Below are 12,035 nucleotides of genomic sequence, written 5' to 3'. Positions count from 1 at the left end.
AACTCGAGGGTGTTACACTCTTAATCACCCCCCCGCGGCACTGAAGGAAGCGGAAGTTGCTGCAGCCCGAAGAAAGTCGGTCTCAGTAGCCCGCGGCAAAGTGGGATGTCTAGCAACAATATGGCAGATCCGCGGCGTCCGAACCGCATTCTCAGGTCAGCTGTAGTGTGGGATTGGGAGTTGGCATGGTAACGTCACGAATTGGCCCCGGAGTAGCTGTAGCACGGAAGGATATGGAACGGACAAGTCACGAATGATGGCGAGTGACTTGCCTGGGGTCACTATGGCAACATCATAGCGAAGTCGTGAGAGGGGCCTGGCTACTGTCATTTTAGGGATAGCGATGGATAAAATACCTGCCATGGTAGAAAAGGGGGACTAGGGGCAAATATTGCGAAAGGGCAGATAGTTTCAAACGATTAAAGTAGGCCCTGATTGTACGCCAATACCGTAATACCCATGTGTAACCTGGTGAGAGCGAGAGGTTATTTACATATTGGTTCGATTTTGAAAGGTCAGGAAGACTTTGGCCTTGCTAGTTATAGGTGGGTTTGCACAGGGCTGATATTATTATTATTTTTTAAATAAAGAATAATAAAGTACTGGGTAAGGGTAAAAAAGCATACAAAATGGCATGAGCAGTCTGCCTCGGTAGAGTCGTGAGTCCTGTTCAAAAGGTGCAGTGATGCTGTAATTTGCATAATCACATTTCACACATCATATTTACAACTCATGCCAGTGGAAGACTGGAACTTTTCCTGAAAAACGGAATGCTTTGAAGTGTGAAAGTATGATTTACTTTCAAGAACTAAGTCTGTATGCCCTGTAGTAAATTAGTAGCTAACTTAACTCCCAGTTCCAGATACAAAAATCCAGCAACTATTAAATGACAACAAAAGAGTTAGGGTTTTCTCTTTCTTTGTAGCCCAGTGCCTTTAACTCTAGCCTAACTGCTTATAGTAGTTGTACTAAATGGTGATTATCTAGAAAGGCCCAAGGATACTTAATAGTGCAACTTCAAAGTGAGGATAAATTGATACCTGAATAAAGCCTGAGAAAACCATCACATTGTTTGATATGGCTATTTCAGACTAAAGCTTCAGTTCAGAGAAAACTATATTGATGTATTGAAATAAGACAGGCATGGCTGTAGTCCATTTATTTTAATAGTGCATTATTAAAATATGAGTGGCTTTCCATTTGGTTGAGGCCTTATTATATTACCTGAATGTACATGAGGGAAGAGACAATATATTTTCCTTACATACCATTTTGGAAGTGTTAGTTTCCTGAATTATAGAATACATGCAATGAAATTTAGTAAAAACAAACAGTAGTAGTAATTATGGCTTGAGTTTCAGGAAATAAGTTGGAAAACAGAATGAAGAAATAAAGTGGAGTGGTTGCTTGAGTATGAATCTCTAAAGTAGAACTACTGAACTGTCAAATACATTTTTCATGGCTAGATTTTTTAAAATGCCATTATTTTTTATAAATTTTGTTATTGCTTTTTAATTATTAACAAAAAAGAAAAACAAAACACAGAAATAATAATACACTGTCAAGAAGAAAAACATTAAAAAGTGCTATTACAAAAAAGTGACAAAAATACAATAAAAGAAATAAAAACCATTATACCATTATAACAGTAAATAGTTACAAATCTATATATGCTTATCTAACGCAAATATTATTCAGATGCATATATTTTTCCAATACATTTATGTATCATTTTTTTTAACCTGTATTTTGTATAAATGAGTTCCGTATTTCATTATATTTCTCCATACAAAGTCTATGTCTACAGGCAATCTGCTTGTAAGTAGCAAGTGCAATCAGGTCTTCAGTCCGTTGAGTGAATGAATGAATGGGGCCATGCATTTATCTTTCCAATGCTGCAGTATCAGTCTTTTGGCCATATTAAGGGAACAGCAATTCCATTTATGTTGTCCAGATGTCAAATTCCATGTACTAGATATATAGTTCAAAAGAATATTATCCTCTGAAAATTTTAGCTTTTGTTGCACAATCATATTTATATAGTCCACTATGTTCTCCCAAAAAGTAGTAAGTATAGGACACTGAAAAAACGTATGCTTTAAAGAGGCATTGTCCTTATTACATCTCCAAGAAAATGCTGTTTTTGACAATCTTTTTCTATACAAACGTAGTGGAGTCCAGTAAATTCTAAATATTATTTTTTGTTGTATAAGTCATAGTTTAAAGTTTACAACTATCTGGGATTAGATGTCCAGAGTACAAAACAAACTAAATTTTTCTCTTTACTTTAGTTTCCTGCCTGTATCTGTATCTACTTTGCTTATATCTATAAAGAACAATTCCAAAAATATGTGGAAGGAGGGAGAAAAGAGCCCTATAATTTTTGTATGTTTTTTACTTATGGAAGCCCCTTTTGTCAAGGGAATCCAATAAAAAAAGTTAATTCATCTTGATTTCGGTCTTAAATGTCAGCTTTGCCTACACAGGTAGTCCTTGGCTTACACCCATTTGTTCAGCGACTGTTCAGTGTTATGGCGGTGTTGAAAAAATGGACTTACAACCGGCCCTTGAAGTTGCAGCCGTCGCAGCATCCCCACGGTCACATGATTGCAATCGGGGCACTCAGGTGCCTGGCTCATGATTACAACATTGCAGCAAGCCATGTCACGTAATTGCCATTTGCAACCTTCCCTGCCAGCTTCCCACAAGCAAAGTCAATGGGGAAGCCGGCAGGGAAGGTCACAAGTCACCCCAGTAAGTTGCTCCTGCCACTTTTTCTCCTGAGGAGCTTGCTTCAGAATACAAATCTCTCATATTCCTTAGCAACCCCCACCTGTACTCCATAGCACTCACCTGCCCGCAGCACCTCTCTGCCCTCCTGCAGCCTCCGCCAACCCATCTGAGGCCTTCGCTGGTCCTCCCGCAGCTTCCACTGACCCGCCCAAGGCCTCTGCCGGCCATCCCACAGCCCCTGCCAACCTACCCGCACTCCCTAGTGCCCGCAGCACCCTCCCACCCCCCGTGGCAGCCACACAAACCCCTTGCACTCCTTATCTGGGACTTCCGCCTCTTCCCACTTAATGATCCGCGTGACCTGGGGTTACAACAGCAATTGGGACCGCAAGGATTGCCATAGTTAAATGATGTGGTCATGTGATATCATGCTTTACGATCACATTGCTTATTGAAGGCAATCCCAGTCCCAATTGCTGTTGTAACCAAAAGGGCTACCTCTATGAGGCTTATATTTTGAAGAGTTATAGGTAGTCCTTGCTTAATGACCATTCATTCAACAACTGTTATGGTGGTACTGAACAAAGGGTCCCCAAAGTTATTGCCATTTTAGTGTCCCAACGGTCACATGATCAGAATTTGGATGCTTGGCATCCCACCTGCACTTATGACTGCAGGGGTGCTTCAACTCACCCCAACCCCTTATCTCCCCCCTATCTATGCCCTTTTGGTCCCTTGCATTCCATGGCCCCTGCCACCCTATCTGACCTTCTCCAACTTCTTACTCCCACTGTTGACCAAGCATGCCCTGCCTGGCCCTTTGTGAGGCAGCTGCTGGCTGCATGAGGCTTTCTTCCCCAGGTCACACATGGCAGTTACCTCACGAGATTTGGGGAAGATGGCCTCATGTGGCCAGCATCTGCTTTGTGAAGGGCCAGGGCAGGCATGCTTTGTCAGCAGCGGCAGCAAGAAGACAGCAATGGTCAGCTGAGGCGGTGGAGCACAGGGCAGCAGGGGCCTTGGAGTGCAGGGTGGTGAGGGCGACTGCGGCTGGGACTAGGTTGGAGTGGCTGGGGCTTCCCATGGCAGCTGGGGCTTCACATCACGCCACAATGCTGGGCTGGGAGGGCTGAGGCTTCCAGGGGAAGCTGCAGCTTCACACTGTGCTGTGGCTCAGGGGCTTCTTGCAGCTCCAGAGCTGCAGCACACCAAGAAGCTCCTGAGTTGCAGCGTGGTATGCAGTCCCAGAGCCGCGCAGTTCTGGGGCTGTTTGCCACCCTGCAAGATAGAGTGCAGGGTGGCCAAAAGGGCAGAGATGGAGGGGAATAGGCAGTTGGGGGAGGCAGTCCCTTACCTTGGAAGAACTGAGGCTTGGGACTGGGAGGGATCAAGCCTGGAATGGCTTGGATTGGGGTGGGTCCTCAGTTGCTTTACAGACCTGCGAAGGTCATAAATGTGAGGATTGTTCATAAAGTTACTTTTTCATCACTGTTGTAACTACAAATTCTCACTAAACAAGGCAGTCGCTAAACAAGGACTACCTGCACACAAATTTTATAGAACTTAACCTACAAAGCTTAGCTCAAAATCTTGGCTTTCTTTTTTGACCATATTAAAAAAAGACTCCTCTCCTATTGTTTGGCTTTTTTTATTTGGTTGAAACAGAACAGCCTTCATTATAATTTGGAGAGATCTTTTTGCAGCGTGATGAGGTATAACTTGGTGGAGAAAGATACTGAACATTGATGCCATTGCTTTTTTCAAGCTGTTGACTTTGAACTTGCATGAAATTTTATTTTTTGCAGGGAAAGTACAGTTTATGTTTTGCTCCTCAGTTTGAAATTGTAGATAGAATATAATGTAATACTTTTGCTTTTCCCTCTAATGAGTTTTCATTTGCAGATACAAACCTCCAACTACAGAAAACAATCCTACCTTGGAAGATCCCACACCAGATTATATGAATCTGCTAGGAATGATTTTCAGCATGTGTGGCTTAATGCTGAAAGTGAGTATTAGAATAACCAGCTTTTGACCTAAAGACATCAAGAGCACTATCTGAACAGATCAAGTAAAATGTTATCTATTTTCATATTATAACTACTGCATTGCTGTTGGATGGTATAATCCCACCATTTTGCAATAAGAATTGGATTATTTTTTATAAGCTCCAATTTTCCTTCTTCCCTGGGTTGAATTGGATTAACTACACAATATCTCAGTTTTTTGTCTGGAGGTTGAGCCATGGTAACTGGACTTCTTTTCTTTTTGGTAGAGAGGTTTCCCTACTTGTCCAAGCAGCTTCAGTCTAAAAAAGTTGGTTAGGGGAACCCCATAAAAGTCTTCCAGGGTGGCTGTGTTTCTTACTAGCATGATGGGCTCATTGAGGGACAATAGGAGATGTGATTAGTAGAGTCTTTGAGATGTAGATATTTTACTCCTAATCCCTCACTCATCCCCAGGGGGATGTTGATTGTTGCCTTCCTGGTGAACTTTTGAGCTGTTCTTAATTTTCTTGAGGACTGTAGAAGTCCCACTCTTCTAAAAATGGAGAAGAAAGCTCTCAGCTCTTTCCAGGGAATAACACCAACCCATTGGTTCGGGTTTGTGGATGACACCTGGGTTAAAATCAGAGTCCAGGAGGTACAGGCTTTCACAGACCATATAAACACCATAGACCCAAACATTAAGTTCACCAGGGAGGATACCAAGGACAACAGGCTGGCATTTCTAGTCTGTGAGGTTTCAGTTGGGATCTGTGGTAAGTTAGAAATAGGGATATACATGAAACCCACACACACAGACCAATACCTGCAGTTTGACTCCCAACATCCACTGCAACACAAACTAGGAGTCATCAGGACATTATACCACAGGGCTGAAAACATCCCCACCACCATAGATGCAAAAAAGAAAGAAAACAGACACATGAGGACAGCCCTTAAGGCCTGTGGGTATTCATATTGGGCCTTTATTAAATTTACTTCTAGATACAACAAAAAAAACAGCAGACAGAGCTGAGAACCAGAGAAAAAGGAAAAATCTTGTCATTCCTTACATGGCTGGGGTGTCTGAGAAGATAAAACGGATTTTTGGAAAACACCACATACCTGTGTTTTTCAAACCCACTAACACACTGAGACAGAGGCTTGTACACTCTAAAGATCGAACACCAAAACATAAGAAGAGCAATGTAGCAATGTAGGTATCAATGCTCAGAGATCTACATTGGGGGAACCAAACAGCCGTTACACAAGAGGATAGCCCAGCACAGAAGGAGCAACAACACAGGACCAGAATCAGCAATTTACCTTCATCTAAAAGAAAAAGGACACTAATTTGAGGACAATAATGTTCACATTTTGGACAGAGAAGATAGATGGTTTGAGAGAGGAGTGAAGGAATCCATTTATGCCAAAGTGGAAATAGAGGTGGAGACCTCAGACACAACTTGTCCCTCATTTTCCAGGCTGTCCTTTCTACAGTCCCCAAGAAAATTAAGAACAGCTCAAAAGTTCACCAGGAAGGCAACAATCAACATCCCCCTGGGGATGAGTGAGGGATTAGGAGTAAGACATCTACATCTCAAAGACTCTACTAATCACATCTCCTGTTGTCCCTCTTAGTAAGAAACACAGCCACCCTGGAAGACTTTTGTGGGGTTCCCCTAACCAACTTTTTTAGACTGAAGAAGCTGCTTGGACAAGTAGGGAAACCTCTCTACCAAAAAGAAAAGAAGTCCAGTTGCCATGACTCAACCTCCAGACAATTCCACCTGGATGACTGAGAATCTTCATAAAAATACTCAGTTTAGACATTTTCCTGCCAACCTCCAAAGGCTGACCAGTTACTATTTAACTCTCAGCAGTGAATTAATAGCTTAATGTTTCAAATTCATATTAATGGAGTTTATTTAAACTTCACTTGAACTACTAAAAATAGACTGTTGAAGATGTATTAGTGTAAATGATTGCAGAAGAAATCAAGACTGACTCTAAGATCTGTGTAAACATTATGGAGCATTATAGTTAAAATGAAGTTCCTTTCATTGGATGAATGGTTCACTCTATATCCATGCTTCAGGGAGTACATAAAGGTATATGCTGTACAAGGGTACCTTTCATTAATTTCAATTTGATTCTGCCTGATCTGAATTGTACCTAGAAGATAACATCACTTCTCCTCTAAGTAAAAGTGGTAACACCCATCAACTGGTAATAGTAGCATCATATATAAACATCTTTGAAAATATATGTCAGTCACTTTACAACAACTCATATTATTCAGATTTCAATTCTAGGTTAAAACATCTAAGAGTTTAATATCAGATCTCTGATAATATTAAGAGACAAATACACTAACAGTAATTCAACTGTATGTTCTGAATGGATGGTCTGTATGAAATAGCAATTACAGTTATATAACGTAGAAGCCATCATCAGGTTAGTATATGTAAAAGTGCAGCTTAATTATGAGATATATATAAGCGTTACTCAGTGCCATTTATTTGATCCTCAGTCATCAGCATCTTTCTTTTTACAGATGGCCAAGGCTTTATTCAAATAATAGTGCACACCTACAATGTCAATTTTTTAAACTCTTTAGCTGAAATAATCTAAAAAAATAGATAGCTTTGCGTGAGTTTCTGTTTGGGAGTGACAGCATACGAAGTTTAGGAAAAATCCAGAAAGACCTACTCTGTAATAACAGTATGTTATTGTATGTTGAGATCTGCATGGTGGTATTTCACAAATAATAAAATCTCTACCTGAATATGTTAACAAAATGTTGAAGGAACATTGATGTGTTTTTTTTCTGATCCTCCTTATAGGTTCTGCAGAACTAATTGTCAACATATACATTTTTCTTGTTAAGATTATTAAAGCACACAACTTTGTATGTCATATATATCTCTTTTGAAGTTAGAATTTTCAGATCATATTTCTCATTGAACAATGGCATTCAATTTAGCGGAACCAACTGAAAAAGTCTGAATTCATTAATATGGCTTAATTTTTTTTTAATTATATGTGTTTTATAAATAACGGCCATGAATATGCTTCAGCAATATTTATTAGTTTTTAAAACTGAAGACTGTTCCTGAGCTTGCGGGAAGAACCAAGTGGAATGTTTATAATATTGTTAAACTTGAATAACTCCGATGGATCTTTGTGACCCCATGAGGCTCTCACCATATTTTTCTGTGGTGTTTGCAGCTAAAGTGGTGTGCTTGGATTGCTGTCTACTGCTCGTTTATCAGCTTTGCCAACTCTAGGAGCTCAGAAGACACCAAACAGATGATGAGCAGTTTCATGTGAGCCATGTTCTTTTACTTCTTTCAGACTTGTATTGTGCCCTAGTTTTCCATGGCAGTCATTTCTGAATACGTAGGTCTTGCCCTGGAAATTATTTTTCAGGAATGCTAATAACAAAGTTCTCAAAATTCCAAATATGCTCACCAGCCCCAAAAGCTTACTGATTCTTGTCTTTGATTTGATTTGAGTAGCTTTCCAGCTGATAGGGACCCCTTCTATAATAGTGCTGTTCAAAATAAGAGCTGTTTCTCCTCTCATCAAAATGAAGCCTTCATGCTTCTATGATAGATTGATAATTGAAGTTGCCTTCTCTTCCTTGTGTTGGCTTTTCTGCTGAGTTTATACTCCTGGAAAAGCAGTGTGGTACGTCATCACTGACAAGAAAAGTTGCCAAATAATGGAATCTAGAAAACTAGCTTTGTGGTAAATCTTTATTAGCTTCTGTTGCCTGAGCATTTTGCCTTTTTACCTTTAACATGTAAAGTATGTAAAGGATCCAGGCACACCTGCCTCATTGTCCACCCTCTCAAAGGGTCTTTCCATTGGAATTGAGATAGATGCTATATTTACAGAATAGAAGGGATGTTACTTTAAGAAGCAGACACTATTGAAAGGGAGCAATAAGTTCTGCCTCACTGTAAATAAGGACTCTAGAAAATGGATCTAGAGTCCATCAGTGGAGAGGCAAAAGCAATGATAGTGTATTCCTTTGCCTCATTACAGACATTCACACTCTACATGTGGAGAGCAAACAGCCTAGGATTAAAAGTCACCACAAGCTCCAAGTCACCTCAGTGATCTGATATTCAGAGGGTTTCATGTTTACATCCACAGTGAGGAAATGCCTGAAAATATCAATGCCTTTGAAAATTAGATCACTTGGGAGACTTGAGTGGGGTGGGGCTCACCTCTGTTTGCTTGGTGAATTTAAACTCTTCGTAAAGCCTTAACAGAGCTGCTTTTTCTTTTTTTTTCCTGCTCAATAAATTCTTATCTTATCTCATCCTTATTCAGTTTCCTTCAATCTTTTCTCTTCCCTTCCCCTTACAGTACAACTACCTCCTACCTGTATTTCCATTTTTCTTCATTTTTCTTCATTTTTGCTCTTTTATTGAAAAGAAATGGATTGTGTATGTTTGTACTTCTATATTTGTATGATAATGTTTTCTATATACGAGAGTGGTATGTATATGTACGTTCAGATAGGAACCAATTATGGGATGTGTAATTTTAGGGACAATTCATTTTAATCCATAGTTATTCAATTTATTTTTGTTGCTGCTTTGTTCTTTTATGGATATGTCTTTTATACATTTATCTATACAGTAAACAAGTTAACACATGCACAAATTTATTGAGGGGAGCAAATCTCCAGGATTGGTTGGCAACCTTGGGTTTATAAGACAATGAAGTTGGGCAGTACATGGGATTTTTTTATTTATGGGGTGGGATTTTTTATTTATGGGGGCTTTCCCCCTCTTTACTCTTTCTTTTTTGAGGAGAGAGGGGGATTGTCTTGAATTCATGATCACCCATAAGAGTTCCTGGAGGAAAGTGAGTGACGAAACATACATCATGATGTCATAATGCAAACCCTATGGCTTAAATACATCTGTCTGATGTCGGAATGCAAGTACAAAGGGACAGGTTTTGCCCCATGATGTCACTGCACTTATCATATTTTCATTATTGAAGCTATCAGCAGATGCCTATGGAATCATCTTCCTTTCTGATAAATATGGTTATTGCCTTAGATTTTTATACTGTGAAAGCAACTCTGCTGACAGTTTTAGGGGCCCATTACAGTTTTGGAACCCTGTGTGTGCACTGTCCAGTGGATGTGGAAATGCTTGGTTTTTACATTTTTGAGGATTTAGCCTATAAGTAATTGTTTCCCCTTTCTCTACTTGTGTCGGCAGCTTAGGTCATAAACTAGCTCTTTTCCCTTTCTAGTTTCTCCTCTTGTTCATTGACCTTTTCTTTTTCAGACTGTTCTGTTCCTTTTGGGATTATAATGCTTGAATCTAACAAGAAAGTATTTGTAAATTTATATTATTCTGCTTTTCTCCTATAAAACTCTATTTTCTTGATTAAATTCTAAAGTTTCAGTTCTTTTCTGCCTAAAAAAAATCATTCAGTTAATTTCAGTAAAGCTAATGATTCTAAATTAAATCACCTCTTGTTAATTTGGTAGAAGGTATTTATTTTGTGAGCCACCAGTAGTAGACATATAGTTGAGGCTTCAATGGCAAGAAGTGTTTTAGTTTCTCAGTTGTTAATTGTTCCTGAAGAAAGCGCTTGCAGTAAATAAATTCAGACTGAATATTCCTGAGTGAATGTAGATATTTTAAATTTGACTACCTATTTTGGAATGTTGGGATAATTGTAATTAATTTTGATATTACTGTGGATAAAATGTTAAGGATTCTACATTAATTCTGTCACTACTATCCTTTCTCCAGGTTGTCCATCTCTGCTGTAGTGATGTCCTATCTTCAAAATCCCCAGCCCATGTCTCCTCCTTGGTGAAAAGATAATACCTTTCTTTAAAACTCCTTGCCAAGTAGAGGTGCGATCCTGTTGGATGTGGAACATTTTCTTAGATAACATAAACTTAATTGCACAAGTATACCATTGCAACATATTGGGAATATTTACTTTGCTATCAATAAAGTAATTATTATTAAAGATGCATTGGCTATGCTGCCAAATTTTGTTAACATGTTAAGAATGTATTTTATTTGATCACCAGTATGACTCTTAGCCAAGCCAATATGCACAATGAATTCTCAACGTATTTCCTGGACTATTAGGAGGGTCTATCCCATAGAAAAAGGAATCAATGTGGTCCAGAAACAAGTTTATCATCAATCAATTAAAAGAAACATCTGTCTTCCACATCGGTACTTGTAGCCAATTAGCATGCAACAGAAATAATGTCTTGGGAAACATAACGCTTTGTATATCTATAGAAGTAGGCAGCTTCTCATATAGCTTATAATCAAAATAGGGCTGTTGTAGAGGCATGTTACTAGCTTTTAATTTCTAGCACTATTATCTGATATATGAGGTATATGAGACAGGGATCTTTCCAAGTAGAGTTTTTAAGAATTCCAAAATTCTGAAAAGGTATCCCTCAATTATATCAAAAATTAGATGAATCCAAACAGGAGAATTGTATCCATTCTCTATGCAGTACAACTACTAATTTTTTATAGGGACATCTATCTGTGTAGTTTAATAACATTCTTCTCATTTGTATGCTGGGTGTGAAAGGGTTCAAATTTGTATTAGAGGACAAGCATAGAATGGAGAGGACATAATACTCCTTTAATTTTTGAAAAATTAATTAGAAGCACCTTTACTCAGGGACTCAAGGGTATTTTTATCTTTTTTACTCAAACAAGAATGAACAAATAATAAGTGAAAGAATGGAGGCTGTAGACCTTTTGGTTGCTTCAAAGCAGGGCTCTTTGGCTAACTTCCAAAGACTGGAATGCAGCTGTTGATTCATCACTGCTCGCACTCTCGCTCTCCCCCCCCCCCCCCGTCTTCCCTTTCACTCCATGCCTGCAGCCTTCCTAGCTTCCAGACAATGCTGAATGGCCTGAGGAAATGGCACAGCTGGAATATTGAGGAAAGGGGAACAGATCAGGATGGAGAGGAGATGGTGTGGCACCCGGTAGGAAGGAAGCATGCCCTGAATTTTTGGGGAGTTGGGTGGACTGTCTGTTATTGGTGTCTTTGCCAATAACAGAACATAGGGAACAAAATTAATTACATTGGGCACATCTGCAAAAAAGACAGAGTGTTTAAGGCCAGGTAGATACTGTATGCTTTCTTCCTTCTTGGGGATTTCTATTCAAATCCATTCAATATGGATTCATTCTGGAATGCTGACTGACTCCACAGCCAGCCACAGCATTGTCAAAAATGCAAATTACCTCTGTGGCTTGGGAAATACCGTATTTCCTTGATTCAGACTAC

General features: G+C 39.3%; 1 protein-coding gene across 1 annotated transcript; it reads left to right on the top strand.

Annotated features, from left to right (window-relative positions):
• WDR83OS (WD repeat domain 83 opposite strand) lies at positions 1-10,740 on the top strand. The gene is made up of 4 exons (XM_007420962.4): positions 1-155; positions 4,636-4,741; positions 7,950-8,047; positions 10,511-10,740. Exons 1-4 carry the CDS (start codon positions 106-108, stop codon positions 10,575-10,577), a joined length of 321 nt encoding a protein of 106 aa, XP_007421024.1. The 5' UTR covers positions 1-105; the 3' UTR covers positions 10,578-10,740.
• Positions 10,741-12,035: the final 1,295 nt, after the last annotated feature.

This window comes from Python bivittatus, unplaced genomic scaffold (genome assembly GCF_059951505.1).
Source record: "Python bivittatus isolate LINGU-HERP-01145 unplaced genomic scaffold, Pbiv_v1 ctg000080_np1212, whole genome shotgun sequence".
NCBI lineage: Eukaryota > Metazoa > Chordata > Lepidosauria > Squamata > Pythonidae > Python > Python bivittatus.
Note: the sequence above shows the minus strand (reverse complement) of the source record. Positions and strands in the feature narration are given on the sequence as shown.